The following is a 25966-nucleotide window of genomic DNA, read 5'->3' on the forward strand; positions in this document are numbered from 1 at the left end:
GACAGGAGGGAGGAAATATTTATTTCGACTGTTCCGTCTCTTACGAATTTATTAAATCTTAATTACAAGGTATTGTTTCAATAAACGACTGCAGCATTATACAATCTATTTGCGTTGATAAGTCTTAAGCAACAGAGCAAAATAGGCCACCGACCGGAATACAAAGATAAGAACGACTAAAGCCAAAATATCAGTGATAAAATTCGCCTGAAAAGATTGTGTTTGTACAACATATTTACATTTAAATTGTTTACCTCGGCGAAGTTGTAGATTTCTAAAACAATGTGACCGTCTTTGGGACATTCGGTTTCCAAAACGGGGCATTCTATATTTGTGACGTTCTTCCATTGATTGATTAAAAGAGCTTCGTTTGCGAATCGAAACCACGACAAATATGACAACCACTTGAAATACACAGGAATGGAGCTAAAATTTCGAAGTTAAACGGTTTACTAGCAACACACTTCTTACCTAACGTTGAGAAAGAAGCCACCAAAAAGCAAAAACGGAATCATCAATGGGGGACCAATCGAAAGAGCCATAGAAACGTTAGAAGAAACACAGGATATCAAATAACCTACGGAATTAATCCAATTGATTGGGCCCCCGTAAAACGCGATTACTCACCAAAGCTGATGGCTACATGTGTAACGAGTATTAATATCCCGACGGCTACAAAGAACCTGGGTCCTGTTGTATTCAGTCCAATCATAAAGTAACAAATTGTGATGAAAACTATTGGGACGAATGTGAAGAGTGGAGTCTCGGCTAGTGTCTTGCTCAAAAAATAAACGTCAGTTCTGTACATGCCGTTGCGGTGTTCTCTCAGAAAAACACCCAGTTCAGTACAGAAGACCTGAAAGTGACTGACTGATGATTTGATCGAAGATAAAATAGAGCGATTGTGCTCACGTTAATAACGGCAAAAACATTCTGAAACGTCATACTAGTCAAAAACATGAACAGGACGCCGTTTATATTCAACACTCCGTTTTGGTCCAAGATTTGTCCGAAGTAAATGGCTCCAATGATTAGCGCCATTATCTGCAATGTTTACACGATTGAGAAAAGAAAAAGTTTTGACGAAGCGATCCGTTACAATTGTTTGTATAAATCTGACTTTGATCAGGAGAGGTTCTTTGACCACGCTGAGCCAAGATCTCCACAGTACTGCCCTGAATTGGGCACACCAAGACGCCTTGTATGGGCTTCTGGTGGTCTCTCCGTTAAGCCAAACATCTTGGTAATTATTATCTGTAGCCTACAAGTGACAAGTTAACAGAAATGGAACAGTTTGGACACGGAAGGTAGATTACGGTACTCCCTGCTTCTAAAGCGAGTTTGACTCCGATTGTTGATCTTTCGAATTTGTCACAGATCATATTAACTGCTTGACGACTCGATTCCTCCTTTTCGGGGATTATTGCCAACAACTGAATAAAGTAATCAGCTGGATTATAGTTTTTGGGACATGGAGCTTCCAGTCTACAAAATAACGCGATTACTTCAAAATCAGACAACTTTTACAAGTTCAAACTGTTTGAAAAAAATATCTGCTTCTTCTGGACTCCCTAGAAAAGCGGTCCTGCCTTCGGACATCAAGAGGAGCTTGTCAAATAGAGAGTACAGTTCCGAAGATGGTTGGTGGATGGTGCAGACGACGGTTCTACCAGCCATCGCCATACTTTTAAGTACTTGGATGACAGTGAAAGCCATGAACGAGTCCAGACCGGAAGTAGGTTCGTCGCAAAACATCAGCTTAGGATTGGTCAACACTTCCGCTGCAAAAGACAATCTCTTTTTTTCACCACCTGAAATTCCTTTAATCCGGCCTAGGATTCCAATTTGTGTGTTTTGACACTTTGTTAGGCCAAATTCCAAGATGACTTCTTCGACTCTTCGCATCCTTTGAGTGTAGGAAATGTGACGATCCATGCGGAGCAATGCTTGGAAAACGAGGTGCTCTTTTACGGTAAGATTTCCGATAAATAGATCGTCTTGTTGTACGTATGCTGATTGGCTTGTAAGCGTTTTTGGTGCTACTGGAACACCATTAACACATCTGATTCCAGACACTGCTATACTGGAAGGAGACTGAAATGTTAAGGCGTTAAGAAGTGTCGTCTTTCCAGCTCCACTTGAACCCAGGATTGCCAGCAATTCACAAGGATATGCCACTCCAGACACTGACAAACCAGAAGATTATTAATCGTGGGATGTGGGAAAATTCACATAAGAACCATTTTTTAAAATGTGTCTCTTCTGCGGCCGGTTCTTTTTGTTTTTGAAGAAAGAGAAGGCTCTCGAATTAGATGGAGAAGTGATGTTTGCAAATACATTCAGCTCACTCCAACTGTAGGTTATTCTTTCTTCTGATGGAATGACTATACCTGTTGGTTGAGGATGCGTCCCATATATTGGGATTTTAACGCTTGTTAAATTTAACGAAGTACTCGAGCTTGTGCTATCGCTCTGAAAGGATGTTACACATACACAACATTACAATTCTGCATGTTTATATTTATTTTAATATGTGCAGTTGTTCCAGGCTGAGAGCCAACAAAAATGTTGGTTGGAATTTTATTAACAACGTTTTGAAAGCAAGTCATTGTTACGAGAGCCAAAAAAATAATATTGTTTACAGTTCTCTTCCTCGATAATTCTACTTGGTGGCAAAGATAACTTACTTTAAAACGAAGGACATTCATCTTTTAATCTCCATAACATTAAAGCAAAAGACTTAGGGCCAATTTATAGAAAGAGAATTAAATCATTTAATTCGAATTAAATTTTAATGCACCATTAACACATGAATTCGAAACTTCGATTGGTTCAATCTGATCCCGTGTTCAATTAATCTCTCATTTGATTCCGCTTCTGTAAACTGGCCCTAAGAAATTTTATTTCTTAACATGGTCATCTAAGTACAATAAGACGTTTGATGTAATGATCTTATCTTATATCTTATTTCGCCAAAGGCCGTTATACAGGGTGTCTCAGAACTGCTTCCCCAGAGAAAAAAGGGCAGTATTTGGGTAAATATGATAATCTGAATTTTAAAGAAAAAAAGTCCTATCTCAAGGATAATCGAGAAAAGACATCCTAAACTTGACCATCAGAGTTGAGCACCATCCAGATAGGATGACCGCAATTTTGCGTTGCCGGGGTTTCCAGTCAAAATTCCAAGTAAACTTTTCGCTGATTGTTGCGATATCAATAATTATTTTTGCTACCTAGCAACCTGATTTTTTAGTAATACTTGAGGAGAAGCTTCTGGGATTAGTGAAATTGACAACTTTATAACTCGGGTATGTGAGCTACAGGAAAATTTATTTGAGTCATCTTGGAGTCGCTTTTGGTGTCGGAACATGCCTGTTTTCTATGGGAAGATAATTCTGGGACAGGCTGTATAACGGGTGTTTTTTTTAAATTTGGCATCAAAGTTGGCGTCAGTCGATTGTAAATGCGCATAGCGCATCACGGAGCAGCTATTAAATCTTACCGTTGTTTGTGTTTTTAAACGAGCGGTGCGTTCTCAATCGACTCTCCAACGGCAACTTCGGCGCCAATTTTAAAAAAACAGCCTTTATTTTGCATATGTAAACTGTTAATCAGTAATTTTTTTGCTGCGAAATCACAATTATATCGTTAATATTACAACATGAACATATAAATATCAGGAGGAACCAACTTTAATCACTTTGATCGAATGTTTGTGTTTTTTTTGTAAGTGTAGTTAATTGTTAAATCTTGATATGATATAAACATTCTGTTTGAGAAACTTTACTTTTAAATTTGTATTCATTAAATAGTAGCAACTGCATATAAAAAATTCTTAAAATGTACTAAATCGAAGTTTGTGAAGAAGCCAAAAAGCTTCTTCATACAATAAATGGAAAAATATCACCTTACCTCCTCACTATCCATTTCGACACAGTCATTGAATAAAGACACTGCGGTCTAATCAAATGATGAATTAGGTACTATACATTATGTAGGTATGCGGCGGAGGTATATAATTGTTTCCTTTTACGGTTCATATCTGCTTTGAATTCTAAATATGATCAATTTAATATTCTATATTACCCAGAGTATGGGTGCCCAACATAAGTTTTGTTGAAACCGTTCCCAAATTCATTTTTGATTCGCGCTGAAACGGAACAAATAACCCCTGACATTATTGAGCGCAGTGTACAAAGTGTCGATGAGTGTTAAATGGTTGACGGGACGCAATTTCAACATTTGCCTTGAATTTTATTGTTAACCTTAGATGTTTGTTTGTTTTTGTTTGAGGTCAATTAAAATTTTTACAATAAAAATTAAATTAAATTTTTGAAGTCAAATTTGTCATTTTCTTAAATAGTTATTTTTATACAGGGTGAGCAACAATAACTGTTTCAGTTGGCAATAAAAAATTTTACATGAAATTTTCAAGACTGAATTGTACCTATTTCAGTTTGTTTTATTGACACTATTGACAGCTGGTATACATTTCATATTTAAACGTCTTGGTTTTTGTATTCTTTTATTAATAAAATGGTTTTCTCGTTGGAACATGACATAAAAGTCACCAAAAGTCACCAGAATTTATTGCCAACTCAATCAGTAATTTGTGTTCACACGGCATTAAGTGCGTGAAGTGAATGTTTTTTGTGCATGAAAAGTTCATTTACGCCGAGACGCAGGTCGACGCAGTAAAAGTCTTTGGCGCACGAAATATAAACAATATTTTTTCTATAATTGAATTTTAAAATTAAAATTTTTGAAGGAAATCTGAGGTATCAACGCAGTGACCATGTTGCTAGGTAACTAATAGAAAACAGTGTGTGAAGTGAAAAACAGGAAAGCTTATGTGTGCATTTTACACATTGTTATGAAAATAACCCACTTCACGCACAGTTATCTGTGCGTGAATACCAATTTTTAATGGTTTAGCTTTAGCTAGTACGAAGGCCTATCAGAAAAAGAAGAAAAAAGTGGGGGTTGTCATTTAAAAATAATATTGATGACGTTATAACTAGGAGATGAAAAGCATATAATAAAGGTACTGAAGAATATGCACTTTTTAAAAACAAAGTTAACCTCTTCGAGGATTTTTCTCAGAAATTAATACTTATAGGGCCAGTTTACAGAACCGAAATTAAGTTAATCGTAATCAAATACAATATTAACTGGACACGTGATCAGATTGAACCAATCGAAGTTCCGGATTCATGGGTTAATCGCGCATTAAAATTTAATTCGAATTAATATTTAATTCTCTTTCTATAAACTGGCCCATACAGTTTTATCGAATTTATTCCGATCTTTACGAACGCACTGTGTTTATCATAACAGGGTGACTGTATCAATGCAGCGTATTCCAGCTTCGACGGTACAAATCTATTTCGGATTAAAAACTCTAACCCTTAATTAATTAACCACGTATGAAACATGATCTAACAGACTTTAGCATCAAAAAAAATTTCAAAATTCCTAGTATAGTAACGGCCACGGATTTCGCCAGTAACTTTATTGTCAATTCGAAAAAACTTGTGTAGCCTAAGCTTTATTATCATTATAACTGACATTCAAGAAATTCTGTCACGCACAATAAAAATCAAAATGCCATCAGTAGCATTCATGTCAAAAATCCAATGTGGGGTTAAAAATAACGGGTGACTATTAAAATTTTCACTTAGTGTTGGCTATGGATCAGTTATGATCAATTTTAAACTCGTTCAAATAAGCACCATTTATTTTAAAAATAAGTTATAATAAGTCAAATAAGTTATAATCAGTTATAAACTCGTTCAAAGCCAACTCCAAGTGAAAATTTTAATAATCACCTGTTGTATAAAACCCGGTTTAGGTACAGCTCATGTCAGTTGAATTACAACGACTGACGAAATTCCGTGGCCGTGACTGTACGTGCAAAACTATTGTCACTATAAAGGATGTTTTTTTAAATTTGGCGTCGAAGTAGGCGTGGCAGAGTCGATTGAGAGCGCACCACTCGTGTAAAAGCGTAACATTCAAACAGCTGATCCGTGATCCGTAACCTGTATAGTGCGTTCACAATCGACAGTTCAACGCCTACTTCGACGCCAAATTTAAAAAAACACCCGTTAAGTACAAGCGTTTGTCGTACAGTGCGATCGAGAAAAAAGTAGGCTAGGACTATCGTGATTCAGTTAGTAGCGGTAGCTGAAATATTGCTGTACATATTTGACAACCGTAAAATTTCTCAACTCAACTCAAAAATGTGTCTTTGACAACAGCAATATTTAAACTAGGCCTGCCAACTAAACCATGTTAGTTATTTATAATAATACTCGATTTATTTATCGATCGTAAGTAGTATGATAATATCGAACGTTTGCAAATAAAAGTTGAAATTATCAATAAAACATTAAACAGTAAACTTGAATTATATGAATAATTGATAAATAAGTTTCATTATTAGACAAACTGAACCTGACGTTTTACAATGATTAATTATTGATTACTTTGTAAAGGGTGTTTTTTTTTTTAATTTGGCGTTGAAGTAGGCGTTGGAGAGTCGATTGAGATCGCACCACTCGTGTAAAAGCCTAAGATTTAAACAGCTGATCCGTGATCCGTTACCTGTATAGTGCGTTCACAATCGACAGTTCAACGCCTACTTCGACGCCAAATTAAAAAAAAAAACACCCGTTATATCGGGTGTGTCAAAAAGAACGGACAAACGTTTCAGTAGCATAGCGTTGCATAACATAGACCCCGATTTTGTAGCAAAAAATGTTCTGTAGCTTTCAGTTCCCAGAAAGTGAAAATGAAAATGGAATACGTAACTAAAAGCTACCGTATGTAGTTATCATGGTTACATTTTTTTTTCTCTCCATTGTTGGTCAAAACGCCTAATAATATTCACACTGGAATGGCTTCCGTTAGCAAAACGCATGGTGTATGTCTTTGCAGCTAAATGCCGCGTTATTTTCTGCAACACCAAAAGCTAAATACATATTAAGTACAATATTCATCTGCGGTAAAAGTCATTTTGAAAACTGTCATAATCGTCGGTCATAATTTAATTGACATTTAGGATTTAGGTATTTTACAAAGGTATTGTTTTTTCGTTGCTAGGATACGTCCGCAATGTTACCGCGTTTAAAAACTGCTCCCTCACACCAAATATCATCATTTTTAACACTGACGAAGAAACAGATTTCGAACGGATTCGTGAAAGGAATTTTTGGATATCTGTTGAGGGCACCTTTGAGAGTTGACACATACAATTATGTTCCCACATCATTAACAGGATCATAGAGTTTCACAGGTAATTTAGTTCCAAAAACTCTTGCCCGTTAACAAAAGGCCGAAAGCAAAAATTTTTTTTTTCTTCTTGTTCCATGATTACCCTAAATTGTGTACCTTCTTTGGTGTCCGTCCTTTTTGACACACCCGATATTTGATACCATTGCATTAAAATTTGCGATTGGACTTTATAAACTATAACGGGTGTTCATTTAAATTTCCGGTCAAAGTTGGCGTTGAAGAGTTGTTTGTGAACGTACTACGGATTACGGATCGGCTGTTTAAATCTTACCGACTTACCGTTGTTTGTGTTTTTAGACGAGTGGTGCGTTCACAATCGACTCTTCAACGCCAACTTTGACTGGAAATTTAAATGAACACCCGATAGTTGCTGTGATATTTGCCGTAAGTTTTGCAATTATCATTCAACGGGCCGTGGGTGATGAACCCTGTTATCTAATGAAAAACACTTTAACAATTAACAGTATTATATTATACAATAGGAATAGAAAAATCAATTAAATTTATATTTTATGCTTATTTCTCAAAAATCGTCACACTCTAAACTGATTTGTAATGTTTGTATTATTTATAGATAATAATATAACTTTTTACTAGAGATGAAATATGTTTCTTTCATTTGTGCAGCTGCCTTACGCTTCCTGACACGCTCATGAACAAATTCATCTCATGCAAAAAGCGGTATTTCCATATTTTTGTTGAACATAATATTAAATCTACAATCTAATAATAAAAATAACCAAATCACTCGTGTGAAAACCAGTTTGAATGTTTTAATAATTGAAATTGTGCAAAATCCTCATTACATGTTTTAAAATGTCGCTACTTACCTACAGGTTTAATAAGTTTTCATATTTTATTTATTTACATTTCTAACAAAGTTGCACATTCTATGTATTAGGTGAGTTTGCTAATGAATTATTTGCACTATCTAATCTTGTGGGAAAAACTTACATTTTGTATGACTTTCGCTGGAGAATCCGCCAGGAGAGGTTTCCTCTCATCGTCCATTTTCACGTGAAATCAAAACTGTAGTATTGTGTGAAATAAAAAAAGTAGTTCACTTCTAAATATTTTCCAAATAAGATAATTTATCTCTTATTTATTTAAATAATCTTGAAACAATGATTATTTACTTAAACGCTGGCTGTAGACTGTATTAATAATTGAGACACCTTGTAAATTGATACCCACTAGTTCATTGATCATATCGTATGTCTTCCCCACTGTAAAGCTTCTTATTTGCACTAACTGGTTTCAACAGTTTTACCCTCTCCCGGCATTTTAATCAATTGCACAAAATTCACACCATTTCGAATGAAAAAAAACAAAAAAATAAAGACACATTTTATTTGATATAGCTTACACTTAATAAAACTTAAATATTTGTACATAAATCGCGCAGTATCATAAAATTAAAACACTTCCGGTTTTTGTCTAACCTTGCTATTTTTTTCAGTGGGATTGTTTTGGATCACTTTCTTGGACAGAACTGACAAAAAAACTTGTATCTAAATTAACTTCCCTAGACAAAAATAATCGCTATCATAAATACAATATGTACGTGCACCTGCATGTGCCCTTTTTACTATTTTTCTATAAAACCCAAATCACGCGTGTTGTACCAATAAAACTATATTGACCTAATTAAAATTTGAAAATGTACATATTTACGTACGACTTAAAAAATTGCATTGCGTGGCATTAAATTATCTTTACTCGGTTAAAAAATGATGTAACTTCTAAAATATCATTCTAAGCATCGTTGTCCTAAGCAAAATGCGCGCGGCTATTGTCATGGTCGTGTAACGAAATTCAGTAAACTAATATAGTTAAAAAGAAGAAAATTATGCATTTCGCTTTCAGTCCTAAGATACTAATTTTTGGAAACTCCAATTTCCCTGATATTTCCTCGACCTATTTTTACAAAATTACCCCAATATAAAATTCGCGTTACAATTACAACTAAATCCGAAATTAACAATATGTACAAAATTTGATTCTTCCGTTTCTAATGATAATATTAATTTATAAATTAGTAGATATATTGGCACTTTCATTGGCAACTTAAAAATCAACTAAATTATGCTTTATTATTCTTCGCTAAGTTGTGGGAGGCCCAGTTGAGGGACGTCTTCCAAGAATTCGACAGGGCTTCGTCAAATTTAGCCCTAAAGTGTTTAAGAGCGTCTTCTTCATTTTTAGACAGAGCCTGGAAACGCACCCGCATTACGAAATTCCAAAAACACGAAGACCTTACCAAAGTGTCTCGTATATAATTGAGATCTTTTTCGGAACTTAACTCGGGTAGTCCTGTAGATATCATCATAGCACACAGAGATAGGATCAAATTACCGTGCTTCCTCAAAATCAAAAACGCCTTCTCGCAATACTCTTGAAATATCTTAAACTCCAACGCGCTCTTTTGACCTTTGTTTATGACGTATTCGAAATCGTGAGTGAGCACGAACGGCACTCTCTCCCGTTTGATTCCGAACTTTTCCTTAAAATGACCCAAGATATGGCCGAAATCGATGTGGAAGAGCTGACCCGACTTCTTCACCATGATGTTGTCCGAATGTCTGTCCGCTATTCCCAAGACGTACGTCGCCACACAATAGCCTGCACATGATAACGTAAATTCGGTTATGGCCTTGTTGAGTGCCGCTTCAGTCGTATTGTAGTCCTTCAACCAAGCTGCAAAATCACCGACGTGGAACAAAATTAACACAAATGCAAAGGACTCACCCAAAATCGAGCCTTTTCGGAAGGCGGACGTGGCCGAAAACACTCCCTTATCCTTTTGAATATTCGCTATAGTTTCCGCATTTAATACTACTTCGATCATACCAGCTCTATCTGCTAACGATATGCAATTGTACGGATTCATTCTGAAATAAAACTGTTGTACCATCACGGAGAGATTTAAACCGGCACGAACCTTAAATCTAAGCCTTCCCTCTTCCACAACCTGTCCATAATTTTTAGCATTTGCAAGGTGAGCATGTCTTGCCTTAAATCATCTCCGTCTTTAAAAATTATGTACACGTCTTCGCCGCACGTGTCGTTATTTTCGAGGACGATCCACAAAGGCCGCATTTTACTATCCATAATTCTACATTTATCTAGTTTTATCTTAGAACACCTATGACTGGGGTCCAACGGACTCCTTATCGATTGTACAGTCTCATCTATGTGGGATTCGGTTAAGTAATCTTTCAAATTCAACTTGGCTTTCTCTTTGCTCTTGTTCTTGACGTGCTCTCGACTGTTTTTCAGCTTGTCGAGAAACTCCAACTGTTTCAACAGCGCAGGCATATGCTCCTGACTGCCTCTGCAATAGGCCTCCAAAATCAACCCGAAACGTATCGACACGGAGGCCACTTGCAGCTCCGACTTGAGATGCCAAAATAAATAGTGACCGATTTTTTGATTATTTAACGCCCTCTTAATTAAGAATTTAACTAAATCACATTCTAGATACACTTCGTGTTTGATTGCTTGTACTAATTGGAGAAGATATAGTAGGAGGTCTTCGTCACTGAAACTGCGTTGCAAACGATACCGTAATTTGCAGTGAAATCATACAGACCTGACGTTTCCTAGGCATTCTACAGCGAAACTCCTGACTCCTTGATCTGGATATGCATAATCTAACAACTCTAAAGCCTTCTCCGGGGGAAGTTTAGGCCAGTCTTTTAAAAGCGCTGTTACTTCGCTAACAGCTTCTCTGGTGTCCCAATCGATCGAAGACAAGAGATTGGGTAATACTTCGGGGTAATTTTTTTTCCAATAGTCTTTCAACAGCCATATATTTTTTCGATCCTATATTGTATCAATGTTAAAACCTGTACAGCGACTAAACGGCAACTCACTTGTTCGTGGACCTCGTACAAATTGTCGTTTTCCGAGAGAATTTTGTAGCAATGTTCGATTTCTATGTCCACTGGGGTGTTGACGTACTTGTTTTTGACCTCTCGAGAAAAATGCAACATCGCTTCCGGCATCGGATAATAAATTGTTTGATCTTCCGCGAAACTGGAATGGCGGCAACAGAAATTTTATTACAATAATATTTAGAAATATGCCTCATTTCCTTTTAGGAACTGCTAAGTAAAATATAAAAAACAATCCATGACTAATTTATGTTACTCATAACGATACAAACATATTTTTTAAGGTCACACTAATAATCATATCACTATGTACATTGTTTTGAACAAAGAGGTACATGACCTTTCCTTGTCTGAAGTAGAATTATTGGATTAGAGATGAATCTGAGGTGGTACCATTCCGCGCGTCCAGTGGCGTCGTGATATTGCATGGATTATGTTATGAGTTTGGGAAAAGTGCACCATAACGTATCAAATAAGCCCTTATTCTCAACTTGTACTCGTCAGATGATATTCCGCATCTTTATGACAAGCTATACTGCGGTTACTCAATATGTGGAGTGGAGTGATCACGTGACAACAATAAAAGATCATGTTACAAGATATTGAGACAAAACGTTGTAGAGGTCGCCATTCCTTGAAAACGTAAAGTTTGTCATACTTCAATCCCCTTAACACAAAACTGGGGAAGTGTCGTTCAAAACTGACGTGACGATCACGCGCTTTTATTAGTCCACAGCTTTAGTAACTATAATTAGATACTCTATAATACAATTGGTCGCATGCAAGTTCCTTGTTAGAGTAGTGCCGGCCTGAGATATGACATTTGGTGGGGGTGCACGCATTACAGACGGATAACAGTCGGACGAGTCCATCTTTCGTAAAATAGGGGTGTTCACTACTACTACTTGTTAAGCTAATCAATCTGGCATACTATTGCAAAACCAAAATTTCATGAATACTAACGAGTCGTTACAATATTTTTCAAACATCTTTTCCTTGAAATAATTAGCTTTGATCCGTCACAAAATAATAACCCAACATAAATAACAAAATATAATCGCAAAACAAAACTCTAGTTTCTTGTCCAAGATCTCTTACCTATTGAGATGAAGTGTTAGAGCCGTTGCGCTTTTGTTTGGATTATTAACTACATTTCCTAGAGTGTTAAAAACATCCTCGCACATCATATCGTTCGCGAACGTCCACATGTAAAGCGTCATTGCACCATTTTTAAGTTGACTTTTGAAATCATAGACAGTCGTATTTGCCCACGCTATAGGAGTAAACGACTCCTGTGCGACAAATAATAATGATTGACGACGTTATTCTCAATGAGAAGGGTACATTTACCTTATTATTCCCATACTCTTTGCCCTTTTTTGCTCTAACTAATTTACTAGACTTAGGAACTTCATAAATGCAAAAGCACAGTTTTGCATTTCTTGGTATATTGCACACTTGTATATCAAAGATTAAAGTCTCGTTAAAAAAACTTTCACTTTTTTCGTTTATAGGTTGGGTGGAAGCTTTAAGTCTTTCACAAAGGGGTTTTCCCCCGTGAAAAAGTCCTGCCATTATTCCAATCTGTGCAAAATTAAATATGTACTTTTTTGATGTTGGAAATTTATTTCTCTTACCTCATTAGTTTTCTTCATATCACAATTTATACCACTCACAGTATTCAGAGTCACGCTAAACTTTTTAGTAATATTCCATGCAGATTTATACTTTGCTCTTTTCCTCCATGTCAGAGTTGAGTAAGTTGACCTCATTTTTTTATTATCAAAATTATCCACACATTCATAATCATTATCAACATGGACTGTAATATTCCACAATACACACATCATTACTTGCATTATTAATTAACATACCTGGCACATTATCAACTTGCACAGTCACTACGATCGGTGTTATATCCCTCGATAAAGAATCCTGAATATACTGAAACTGAATAATGTGATGATCTCCTACTAGATATTCATCTTGTCCACAAACTTTTAATACATAATCATTACACCTCTCATTTCTTATATTTAAGATATTTGCTTTTTTCACTAAAATCATTTCAAGCAACTTGTTGGGCTTAATTAATGGGGAAACGCTAAATGTAAAAGAGTTTTCATTGTTTTCAAATCTTGTAGCAATTTTAATTTTTCTATGATTCCATGTTTCAGGAAGAATTTTGTTTTTTGGACAAAGTCTTGGTGGAAATTGATAATACAGTTTTTCCAACCATGTATATTTTGAACGTTTTTGAGCTATCTCATCACCGAGTTTCCTCATTTTAAAGCGAAAATCATTGATTTCAGGGTTATTCAACTCATCAAATTCCTTAACACCTAGAATGAAAAAAATAATACAAGTTTATTGGTTTGTTGAGACAAATTACTTCTTCCAATTAAATGCCCAATTTGGACATTTACTTTGTTGTCTGGTTCATTTCCAAGGCACTCGATTTTTAAGACAGCGCATGTTGGTTTTACATCACAAACTCTTCTTGACTCATCGTGAAGTTCTTCACGTTCTGCCATGCTATTAATGCACGTGAAAACGTACACAGACATGTCGTGCAGCTTTCCATGTAGAGGATATTTTGTAGCCTCATCCCAGAGATCCTGACAGTGACCAAAACAGTACAAAAAAAAAAGATTTTTAACAAGACATACCTCTTTGATGTCCGATAGGGTGGCATTGTAGGATACTTTTAGTAAAATTACAATCCCATTAGGCATCAGACATGTTAATTCTATTGAATCTTCTGGGTCAAAGGACCAGAAATCTGGGGAATATTCCCGTGGTATTGGAACCATTTTTGGATTGTTCTCTCGCATCACTACTTCATTATTATTCACAAATTTATTCTAAATTAATAGATAATAGAATTTCCGGTGTTAAACTTATTTCCTTGGGAAAATTTGCTGCTTCATTTTCAAGAACTTAAAGTAACGGTTAACCTATAAATTAAATGACTCCCATACTGCCGACGCCAATAACACAAAATATACGCAGAAACAATCACTTCCTCTTAATCACTTTATAATTTTATTTACCTATTTATTGTAATTAATCTCCCTGTATCGTTTTCATCATACACCCATCGCCCATAAAAACAACAATCTTGCATACTATCCACATGAAAAATCCCTAGCAGATTCTTTTTTTTTCAGATTTACTTTGTATTTTTTTACGTATTTATTGAATATTACGTACGGTCGGCTAAACTGGGGTTAGACTTGTTAAAAATTATAAACATTATTTGATAACAGGTTCTGTATAAAACTTATTTTGTTACAAAAATATGTTGGGGAATTTTGGTTATGTTGGTATCTTGAAAAAACGTGACGTGGGGTGTTATTCTAGGAAAAGCTCAAAGAAAATATTTTTTAAAGGTAAAAATAATGTTTGAACATTCAATAAGAGTCCCTCGTTTATATAAAGTTGCCTCAAAAATCGCGAAAGAAGTAAGCGAAGGCAAAGGCAGCATTAAACAACTTGTGTACGAAGGCAAGCATACTGTAAGTTTTGAGGTTACGGCGCTTTTCTCGCTTTTCTAAAATTTATTTGATTTCAGAATATTAAAGCTTTGTACGCTTTGATTGTGCACACGTTTCAACGAACTGATCACATTGAAAAATTGTTTAAAAAGTCGAAACTTTTGGTTAAAGAGCCTAGATTTGATCCATGGCTTGCAAAAGTTTTAGTTACAGAACTTTTATGGGGCAAAAAGCGCCTAGCTGGTGAATCAAAACCAGTCAAAACAATCTTGGCTTATGAGCAGATATTAAAAGCGCACCTTAGTGATGTTTCTTATAACGATGACAAGGAAGTAGAACAAGGTAATTAATTAATTTGTTTATTTACAGTATCATCATGGATGGAGATGTCAATACAGACAATGAACCATTTCTTCCACCACACACCAGACAAGCTACAAAAGCTATAATGTTGCTTCTGTTCTTCAGTTTTTTAATGTTTACATTACCATTTGGGTCCTTTTATGGAACTAAATATTTTTTGAGCGAGTATTTACACTTAGATGGTTATGCAAATACTGTGTGGTCAGTTTTTGCTGCAGTTGTTACAGTTAATCTTATTATAATGGTCTATGCATATATAGCGTATCATGAGCAAGAATACGATGATGATGGAAATCCCATTGATGCTCAAGATACATCAAGAAGTGATGTAAATTTGAAACAAGATTAATTTTTACGTATTTCTAGAATTATAAGTTGTAATAACTTATTCATTCCATGTTTTTATTAGGGATTTAGATATAATGTAAAGTGTAAAATGTTTTCTATGTAAATGCAGTATTTGTACAATAAAAGCTATTAGAAGATAATTTTACACTTTCATTATTTTTACATCCAACGGAATTGTTATAATTGTAAAATCCATGGGCGTAGCAATAATTTTTTGCTGGGGTGGGCCAGATTTTAAACCACAGACAAATGATAGATAGATATTGCAGATGTATGTTGTTTTTAATGTGTTTTACTTTTATTCTGGGGTGGGCCAGAAGGATTCTGGGGTGGGCCGGGCCCACCTGGCCCCCCCCTTTGCTACGCCCTTGAAAATCTCGGGTTATGAAAACTAAAGAAAAATATGTCCGATTAGGCAACCAACAATACACGCGTTTTTCTATCAAGTAAATTTGAAAGCGAAAGGGATTTCAAATAAACTGAAACATTTTTTTAAACTAAATGATGTGTAATTAAGAAAAATTTTAGTTGACAAACCCAGATATGTCCGGGTCAATACGCTTAAAATATCGGTGAACGAGGCTGTAGAAGAATTTAGAAATGAGGGATGGATTTTGAAACGGTATGCCGATGTTGACGACTACTTAGGTTTTTTAAACGCCGTGTCAAGTCTAGGTCCAGAAGAGTTCATGATAGATTTGCACGTTCCGTATTTACTGATTTTCCCCCCAAAAACAGAGTTTCATAAACACCCGGCGTACAAGAACGGTAGCATAATCTTACAAGACAAGGTAACCAAGAACGTTGATTTATTCGACATTGAATAAATTTCGTTGTGTTAGGCTAGTTGTCTGCCCGTGCATATACTAAATCCAGAACCTGGATCTGTACTTTTGGATATGTGTGCAGCGCCTGGAATGAAAACCACTCAATGTGCCGCGATAATAGAAGACAAAGGAAAAATATACGCTACAGAAATCGGTAAAAAGAGATTCCAGACTCTTAATAAAATAGTTGAATCTTCTGGAGCTACCTGCGTCGATATGCTAAATGTTGACGTGACAACTTTGACGGCGAAAGAATGTCCAGAAGTCGAATACATTCTAGTAGACCCAAGTTGCTCGGGATCAGGTATTTATTTGTTAGCGGGATTTTTTTTTTAATTGTGTTTAAACAATTTAGGCATTACTGATAGAATAGAAATTGGACAACAAGAACCTGACCAACACCGTAATCGTCTAGAAAAATTGGCAGCTTTTCAGATAACAATTTTGAGACACGCCTTAACTAGATTTCCGAATGTGAAAAGAGTAGTTTATTCGACATGTTCAGTTTATCCTGAAGAAAACGAAGATGTTGTCAGGCAAGTGTTGGAAACTTGCACCCAGTTCAGGCTGGTACCAGCTGTTGAACTTGTGAAGAACAAATGGGAGAATTTCGGTTCTTCCGAGTTTGGTGATATCGGACGTTACTGTCTATATGCCAGACCGGACATAGATTTGACCAGTGGATTTTTTGTTGCTGTGTTTGGGAGACTGGCAGAAGGAGAAACTAACCCATTTTTAAATTATAGACTACTCTCGTCTAGGAGACAAAACAGGAAACAATGGCCTGCAAGAGACGTTGATGGAGGTAGTGATTATCGACAGAATGAGCAAGGTGAAAAGGGGAAAAATAATATAAAAGAAATGAAAAGTGAATATGACAACCTTGATTTTGAAAATACAAATTTCGATAATAATACCAGAAGTCATAAATCTGGAGAACAAGATAAAATGCAAAAAGAAGAACATGAAAAGAATTTTTATGATAGAGAGAATGTAGAAGAATATGTGCCCAAAAAGAAGAAGAAGAAATTTTTACTGAGTGAAAGTGAAGAATTAAATGGAGCATCTGATAACAACGTTGAGAGTAAAAAAATTGAGAAACAAAAAAGAAGTAAGAAGAAACATGTTCAAGAAGAATATGATGGTCAAGAAAATGGACAAGAAGAAGAGGTTCAAGTTGATGTACCGAAAAAAAAGAAGAAAAAGAAGAGTAAATTAGCTTGTAGCGAAGAAGAAAATTCATCTCAGTCTAAGCTTGATAATGATGTCGTGAATTTTGGTGATGACGTAAATCTCATAAATAGTGAAGATAATAACATGGTTCGTAAGATTAAGCAGAAGAAGAAACACAAACATCACGATGAGTCGCAATCAGAAGAAACTAGTAATATAATTTTACAATTTGAAAAAGATGTTTCCGAGAAGGAAACGAAAAAGAATAAAAAGAAGAAACACAAAAATAAAAGCGAATTGAAAGAGAGTAACCAAGAGGAGGAAGCGATGGTACAGCGCCAGAAAAAAAAAGACAAACATAAAGTAAAGGTGTCAGAAAAGACGACAATTAGTGATAATGTTACAGAGGCAGAACTTCATCCAATTAAGAAAAATAAGAAGAAGAATTGTTAACTTTCATTACTATACAGTTTTGCAATTGAAAACTTTATTTTATAAATAAAAGGTCAATAAAAAAGCCTTATGCCAATATATTGTTTTTAATTTTGTCCTTTACAATGCGATTAGACTTGTAACGGTCAACTACTGACACAAAATATTTTTCAGGTCATAGTAATTGGCCAAAATTAAGCACCAAGTTTACATGTGTAATTTTTCTGCTTGAAAACAAGTTGTAGATTTGTTTCCTTCCAGATTGTTATAATTAAAGGGGCAATTCCAATATTTTAATACAACAATTGAGGTCACAAAACTTTGTCTTAAGATTGGTAGTTAGCGTGGTAGACGCTTTTACCTTACTTTATAATTTCACATCGACTATTTAGCGCTCTAGAACAACACGCAAGGTATAATATGGCCGTACAACACACCATTGTTTTTCGTTTCCCCGTAAAAAATGTTCTCTTCGTCGTAATCTACCATGATGACGAATTGCATCATGTCACATAATAAATAAAACCAAATTTTGTAACTTGTCCGGCACATAAATCTCGAATAATTTATGACGCTGCTATTTCCAAATTAATTAAGCGAGAGTACTTAGTTCAATGCATCATAAATACATCTCGAAATGTAGGTGTTACCATTTCATGTTTCATCTGAAGACATGACTAATCGTGGATAAAGTAAAGCACCAACGGTCTGCATCGCATGTGAATATTTTACGAGGTGGAGACCCAGCCAAGGCGAAGTTCGATTAAATCTGTGTTACGAGCTTTCGTTTTCAAGTCCACTGGCCAAGCTTTGAGTTTATTGGAAGGTCAAGGCATGGGCTAGATCGGTTTACTGTGTTGAAAGTGAAGTTCTAATTCGTACATGGGTGAGCGTGCTGTTTAGAGAAAATTATTGGTGTTCGCGGAATCGTTGCAATTTATACCAGCTCTACAAGTATTTCGCGTGAGGATTTGTGCACTTATTGCTTATTAGATCTAATGATTGCGTTTCACATTTCTCTAATTTTTGTAGGTTGGCGCGACACTTGAACTGTTTCAGGTACAGTTATTAAAAATGCGCATAACATTTACTAAATATAGGTAAAGTTTTTTTTTATTGTCGTTTATGGAGTTAATTATTGCAGCTGAAAGTATATTTGCCTACATTCGGTATATTTCGCGGCAACATTTCCTATGCAAATTTTAATCGATTGAAGCCTTTACAGCTGCATCATATAGAGTCATAAAAGAGCAGTGTTCACGATTTTACTTTGTTGAGCTTATGTTTCGGCATCTGTGACATGAAATAATAAAGCTGGAAATTAATTAAACAGTGTAGTGCGTGCGCAATTTGATTCCTTTGGGTACTACTTACATTCATTTATAATTTACAATGTTGGTTAAATCTTACCTAATCTAATTTCCAGATTTTAAGCCATACATCATCATAAACCTAAATAAAGCGTCAGCTTAAATGATATATTCTTGTGTTACAATCCTATCAGAATGTGGTTCGTTTATTTTTAATTTGCACGTTAATCATATTTGATTTATTCGTTTGCCTTTATCTTTTTAGTGTGAGTATTAATAATTTTAAACTTAATTAGGACACCTTTTGTATATGACACAAAAAAGCAATTTACAAAAGTATAACAGATAAAATACACATTATATCAACAAACATTTATAACGTAGTTATTATAAATAAGGGGTTTCAACAATAAATATATACCCTGTTCACATATCGAAGATGCACCACCTGTTGACTTATGTTGGTTAACAAGTTCCATGTAGCAACTGAAGATGATAGACGTTAGCAGAAAACTGAAATCACAGTTTGCAATAATCAAATTAAATATGCCGCCTTGAAAAGTAAGAAAGTTACCTATTTAACAAAATATCAAAAATTGTTTTAATACGATGGTTAGAAAAATAAAAACAATAAATTCCTCCTAGATAAAATTCCACAGAATTGCTACCTGTATTTTTGATATAAATCGCGACGTAGGTAATTAAGACACTTTTTGAAAATTGAAAGCCCTAAATGGACTGTTATGATATTTAAAAAACACCAAAATTTGTATTTTACGTGGTACAATGTCGAAAAATTCAAAAAAATTAATACATTGATCGACGTGATTCAATGTTTATGTTACCAATGTTACCTTTCACAAAGCACAAACATAATCATAATCTTTCTGCACAAGTGTAGTAGAAAAATGTCCGGGAGTGATTTGGCTCTGTTGATGTTATTCGATCCGATATACTTGCACTAAAAATATTTTTTGTTCGACACTGTCAGAATTTGAGAATTTTCTCCTATGCGAACGGATTTTCATAAATGTCACAACTTGTCAAAACGAAACGTCAACCTAATTTTAAAGGTTTTAAACGATTTGGAGCCTTTAAGGGGCTCGTCGAACAAAAAAACGTTGTATTCAACTCGTTCGTGTGTAAATTGGGCCTTTTTTGGCACGCGTGGGCTATTTTAAAACGCGAGTGAAACGAACGTTTTAAAACGTTCGTTTCACTCGCGTTTTAAAATAGCCCACGCGTGCCAAAAAAGGTCCAATTTACACACAAACTCGTCAAATTACTTGTTTAACTACATTTTTTACAGTATTAATTTTTTTGTTTTATTTTTATACGATTTATGTTTTTTTAAACTTCATTTTTCCTTAGTAGTTATGTAGAAGAGGATTTTACCTTAGTAAAATTGAACACGTTTTGTAAAATTGTTCTTTCTAATAACATTGGAATTAAGTAAGTTATAAATCTGATTGGAACAACAAAAATACATAAATAATTTAAATAATCCCAAACCAAATCAGTATTTGATTTTATATTTTCTGTTTAGGTAGTTATGACGTCTCTGTAGTACTTCTATTGTCTGATCGTTTTTAACGCTTCAATTTTTTAATACTTAGTTAATTTGTGCAACTAGTTATGAAAGTCATACCATTGTCTAAGTACAACTACTTCTACTTAGGTCATACCTACTTTTTTTCATGAATTTGCAGTTTGATTAACGAGACCGTAGCCCGAGTTAATCAAGCAAATGAGTGAAAAAAAAACGATATTTTTCGTTTAACAAAGTGCTACTTTCATTACGATTTTCAAAAAACAAAATTAACGAATGTTAATGTTTTTCGTTTCACATGATTCTTCTACCCTGTTACGATGATGCTATTAATCATACTCTCGTGTCAAAAATGGATTACTCCTTAGGATTTAGGGATATTCGTTACTAAGTTGCCATAAATTTGGTTGGGTTGGAGGCTATTTGGTTTCTGGTGACAAACAAAAGATATCCCAAAAATGTAAGACAGCAAATTAATTGTAACAGTTGCAAATGACTAATTTCTCGCTAAGTGATACCTAGATGATTTTTCGTTTCACAATCAATTTTGGTTACTGGCGGCATATTTATTTGGATTTAACGTGGAGGGAGAAAAGACTCCCTCCACGGGATTTAATCTCTCAATTCAAAGTAACCAACCTTAGGCATTCAAAATAACTTTTGAAAATTCTAGTTACACACAACATGAAAAACGTTATTTCCCTAAAAGTTCGAATTCTAGGGAGTAATCCATTTTTGACACGAGAGTAAATATTTGAATATCACATTTAACACAAAATTTTGAATGATGTGCCTGGTAGTACGAAATACCAGCGCAAGGGGTTAGTGCTTTCATTTTTTTTTAATTAATTCTGAATAAACTCTACATTTTCGTGTTTGTCTCATATGCGACTTCCGCTTCCCCCACGCTTTGCATGTGGCATATCTTTATTACCTACTTTACTTTTTTATTTTCAACCACTCATATTACACCCTAAAAGACGTGTCAAAAGAATTTATTTATTCATGCAGAATACATACTTAGCAATCACAGCAGGTATAATAGTTAATTAGAAAAACATGCTTAAACAAAATTTAATCAAGTCACTTTGATAATTATTTTGAAATTCATTTTTAATAAACACCAGCACGTGAAAACGAACATGTTCGTGATATTTATGATGATTTTAGGCAAAAATTTAAAGCGTGTGAAGAATCAAATTTTATTTAACTTGAGAAGCAAAAATATGTTTAATTCTACAATGTTTTCTGGGGAAATTTAATTACGCCGTTAGTAGAATATTACCGTTAATTTTTTTATTTCGTGTTACAGTGCTATTTCTAAATTAATATTCTGTAAGAATTCCTTCAATCAATTAAGTACAAAAAATTTATATTGCTTATTTACCGACAAGGGATAATTACAACCGATAAATATCTTTATGACCAATGTTGACTAAAATAATGATAGCTTGTAAATTTTAATCGCTTGTAATTAAATTCTTGACCCAGATTTTTAAGCTCTCCTCAATTTTTCGACACACTATACATATTCCTGAAGTGATCGATACGAGTGAGATGACGCATCATTAATCAAAGTGATGAAAGCTTAGGCAGCTTTTATGAGATGGATTATAGGCGTGAACCGCATTATTCAATGCCCAGCTTAACTTCTGAACAACTCATTCTATCAACAAATTTGCGCACCACTGTAATTTTAGATGGTGATTTAGATAAACGAAATATCCTTAGGAAATCGTAACAGCATAATGAAATCTGCTTCAAGGTTAATGTTTGTGGGGTGGCGCTCGCTTATCTCGGTTGGAATCTGTGATCATGGGTATTTTTGATAAGCTGTGGACACATTTAAATAAATCATCCTTGAAACTAAAATTGGATTTTTCCAATATCTGCTGTGGTTATAGGGAATAATAATTTGTTCTCAAGGTAATAATGTATATTGGCATTTGCAACCGATCTGATAATCCCACGAGAACGTGGGTTTCAGCAAATAAAACATGCGAATTTACAAAATTATTGCTGAAAGAAATTATCTCAACAGTTACACTTTATGGGAGGTGATTATTTTGTGAATAAATTTGTGGGTAACGGAACATTTAAAAATTTAAGCAACCAAGTGAATATCTAAGTACCTAAATGTGTATGTATGTCACACCTCGTGAGGTTTCCATTTTCGCCATATTATTCCGGAAAATTATGACTTCTATTTAATCGATTAATAGTCTTCAGTCTTAGTCGCCCTTACTTAATAAATTTGCAGGAAAATTGCTTTTTTATGTAAATAGTTGACCTAAAACTACTTAAAGTAATAATAAATTCAAAACACCTTTTCTCACATTCTAATTATTTCAGTTCACAGTCCGTGCCGGCCCTTTAGCCCGGTTTTTCTCTACACGATCTAGATTGTTCTCGACTTGAATTTAATTTTACCGCTAGGAATGCATAATAATAATAAATATTTCTAAAGGAATAATTCACTATCAGGGAATTTTATGAATTATGGTAATTATCAAAATATATTTTTTTTAATATAGTTGATATGAATTGTATTAATTACTTTTGATTGATTGTTTTTTTTTTTAATTATAACTATTTGATGTAAAGGGGGTTCCCGTAATAAAAGGTATTATTATAGGTATTATTAATAAACAATTTTTTGTACTTCATTTCTGAAAGAAGACATCGAAAGTTCTGGATGTAAAAAGAAATATTAACTTTAAGGTAATGTCACATTTATATTCAGATAACGTAGTTGATGACTCAAAGTTACCATAAATTATTGTATTATCACTTATCAGTGTGAAAAGCACATGCGCATAATTTAACAATAACTCTGCTAATAAATTTAATCTATATAACGTAATTAGTACTTAGTAGGTACTGTGTAAAATGTTACTTCTGGACCAGGATGTTTGGCATATGCAAAAATGATTGAAAAACAATCAAAAACCACCAGACAAGGGCATGAAACAACCGAAAAGGACCCCAATATCTATAGACCACCAAAAATTGGGCAAACAAAATTACCTCGAAAGCACTCAAAAAACCTTACAAAATCCGAAACAACCGAAAAAAAGCCAAAATTCTTATTCAATTCACTCGGTTTTCATCACCCCAAAATGACTTTTTTATTTCTGCACATAAAAAAAAAACTAGTAAAAATAATTGAAAATTAAGTGTAAAAAATTATAACAATAATTGAAAAGGAGGTCAAAGTCCTTCATTTTTAAATACTCCAAAATTCTTTTTCATCCTTTTGAAATTAGGGTGCCCCACTCCGGACTCTGAATTTTTAATTCCATACCAACGGTTCCGGATGGAACCGTTGAAGAAACGGTGAAAAAAAAAGGTGTAATGAAGAAATCTATAAAAAACAGAAAATAAAAAAATGAAATTCCTATAAGGTTCTTAAAATTTCTGTTTACCGGGTTAATGAAAAAAAAAGCACAAACATTCCCCGTTTTTATTCTCTTTCACGACAGCTTATATCATCTAGGAGAATCATCGGCACGGCACGACCATCAATCCTGAGTTTTTGGTCGTTTTTCAACGATTTTTGCATATGCCAAACATCCTGGTCCAGAAGTAACATTTTATACAGGGTGATGAAAAAAAAGTGCCCGTGCTAACCTGCACGTTATAAAGTATTTTTAACTAAACACGAATTCGAAATCCAAAATTAATTTTGTCCACTCTTCGCCAAGATATAAGATTTCCTTTTTAGACAATAGAAATCTATATGATTAACCGTTTACTAATAATTTTATTGTTGAAGTCTAGATTTTGGTCGAGTTGATAATGTTCTTAAGTAAAAAATGCAAAAAGTCTATCGGAACCAACGTTATTAAAGATGTTAGAGTACCATTTCTTGGGTCCAAAGAAAATTCGTCAATGTTACAACATTGCAAAGCTCCTAAGATACAGAAACATGTAATTTTTGAAAACGATAGCAACAATAATTCAATTTTTAATATTAATGGTTTTGTCAAATTTAACCTGTCAATTTTCCAAAAAGTCTGGAAAAATGGCATACAATTTTAACGAATATGTAGACATGTTACTCTGCTTGGGTGCATCAAATGATAACGCATCTGAAGCAGCAAGAGACTATGCAAGACTGTACCCTCAACGACGTCATCCAGATGCTAAGGAAATAATGCCTCTTTATGTAAATCCTGGAAGGCCTCGTGAAGTTCCAACACCAGCTTTGGAGGAAGCTATTTTGGAAGCAATTGAAAATGCGCCAGGACGAAGTATACGAGGATTGGCGCGAGAGTTTCACGTAGACTATCGCACGGTACAAGGTATCCTGGCTGACGAACATTATCATCCTTATCACTATGTTAAAGTGCAAGCTCTTCGTCCAGGTGATTATCCCCTCAGAGTAGAATTTTGTGAATGGCTACTTGGACGTCACAGAATCGATCCTAGGTTTATTCCAAACATTTTATGGACAGATGAATCATATTTTTCTCAAGACGGCATTTTTAATCAACATAATAATCATATCTGGGCAACTGAAAATCCTTTCGCTGTGCATCCTCGTGCACATCAGCACCGCTTCGGAATTAATTTGTGGGCTGGGGTCATTGATAATAACCTCGTAGGACCTTTTACGCTACCTGCCAGAGTGAATGCAGAAAATTTTCTACAATTTTTACAAAATGACTTTCAAGTTTTGCTTGAAGATTTGCCCCTTGCAATTTTGAGGCAAATGTGGCTACAAATGGATGGTGCCCCTCCACATTTTGGTAGGATAGTACAGGATTGGTGTGACGAGACTTATCCAAATAGATGGATTGGTAGAGGTGGCGCGATTGCTTGGCCCCCCCGGTCACCTGACCTTAATCCTTGTGATTTCTTCCTCTGGGGTCACCTCCAAAATTTTGTATATGCTACGCCGATTGCTAACTTAGAGGAATTAACAGAAAGAATCAATGCAGCAGTTAATACCATAAATGTTCCTATGCTTCAAAGGGTTCAAGAGAACATTGTTCGAAGAGCAGCATTGTGCATTGAAGTTGGTGGGAGAAATTTCGATCAGCTATTATAAGATTTAATTGAAACATTTAACTTTTTGTTCAATTTATTGTAAATTAAAATTTTGTTTCATATCCACATGACAGCTTTATTTTTATGCAGGTGACAGAATCTGTTATCAGCATTGGTTTCTTAGATACGGCGAAGTACGTGAATATAATATTTTTTAGAAAAAAAAGTGCAATATTGCCAATTTGTACTGTTAGGAAAGCTGTTTAATTTTTAAAAGAATGTT

General features: G+C 34.7%; 3 protein-coding genes across 5 annotated transcripts; 1 reads left to right on the plus strand and 2 right to left on the minus strand.

The window, feature by feature from the left end:
• Positions 1 to 31: 31 nt before the first annotated feature.
• w (eye pigment precursor family transporter white) lies at positions 32 to 8505 on the minus strand. 2 transcript variants are annotated; one of them, XM_069043485.1, is made up of 10 exons: positions 8251 to 8505; positions 2241 to 2472; positions 1538 to 2186; positions 1317 to 1485; positions 1100 to 1261; positions 913 to 1044; positions 628 to 856; positions 472 to 577; positions 255 to 426; positions 32 to 207 (listed from the first exon to the last, which is right to left on the minus strand). In XM_069043485.1, exons 1-10 carry the CDS (start codon positions 8305 to 8307, stop codon positions 106 to 108), a joined length of 2010 nt encoding a protein of 669 aa, XP_068899586.1. In that variant the 5' UTR covers positions 8308 to 8505; the 3' UTR covers positions 32 to 105. The 2 variants fall into 2 exon arrangements, with proteins under 2 accessions (XP_068899586.1, XP_068899587.1); XM_069043486.1 differs by lacking the exon at positions 8251 to 8505 and adding an exon at positions 3913 to 4944.
• A 127-nt stretch (positions 8506 to 8632) lies between these two features.
• Positions 8633 to 14377, minus strand: Pi3K92E (phosphatidylinositol 3-kinase 92E). 2 transcript variants are annotated; one of them, XM_069043482.1, is made up of 13 exons: positions 14246 to 14377; positions 13862 to 14149; positions 13585 to 13810; positions 13067 to 13534; positions 12830 to 13014; positions 12543 to 12776; positions 12291 to 12484; positions 11172 to 11334; positions 10889 to 11121; positions 10238 to 10837; positions 10045 to 10187; positions 9557 to 9993; positions 8633 to 9508 (listed from the first exon to the last, which is right to left on the minus strand). In XM_069043482.1, exons 2-13 carry the CDS (start codon positions 14024 to 14026, stop codon positions 9380 to 9382), a joined length of 3177 nt encoding a protein of 1058 aa, XP_068899583.1. In that variant the 5' UTR covers positions 14027 to 14149; positions 14246 to 14377; the 3' UTR covers positions 8633 to 9379. The 2 variants fall into 2 exon arrangements, with proteins under 2 accessions (XP_068899583.1, XP_068899584.1); XM_069043483.1 differs by having other exon boundaries at positions 13862 to 14356.
• Positions 14378 to 14502: 125 nt separating this feature from the next.
• On the plus strand, positions 14503 to 17929 carry Nsun5 (Nop2/Sun-like domain containing protein 5). The gene is made up of 5 exons (XM_069043484.1): positions 14503 to 14710; positions 14767 to 15031; positions 15929 to 16191; positions 16243 to 16531; positions 16583 to 17929. Exons 1-5 carry the CDS (start codon positions 14594 to 14596, stop codon positions 17851 to 17853), a joined length of 2205 nt encoding a protein of 734 aa, XP_068899585.1. The 5' UTR covers positions 14503 to 14593; the 3' UTR covers positions 17854 to 17929.
• Positions 17930 to 25966: the final 8037 nt, after the last annotated feature.

The sequence above is a fragment of the Tenebrio molitor genome, chromosome 3 (genome assembly GCF_963966145.1).
Source record: "Tenebrio molitor chromosome 3, icTenMoli1.1, whole genome shotgun sequence".
Taxonomy (NCBI): domain Eukaryota; kingdom Metazoa; phylum Arthropoda; class Insecta; order Coleoptera; family Tenebrionidae; genus Tenebrio; species Tenebrio molitor.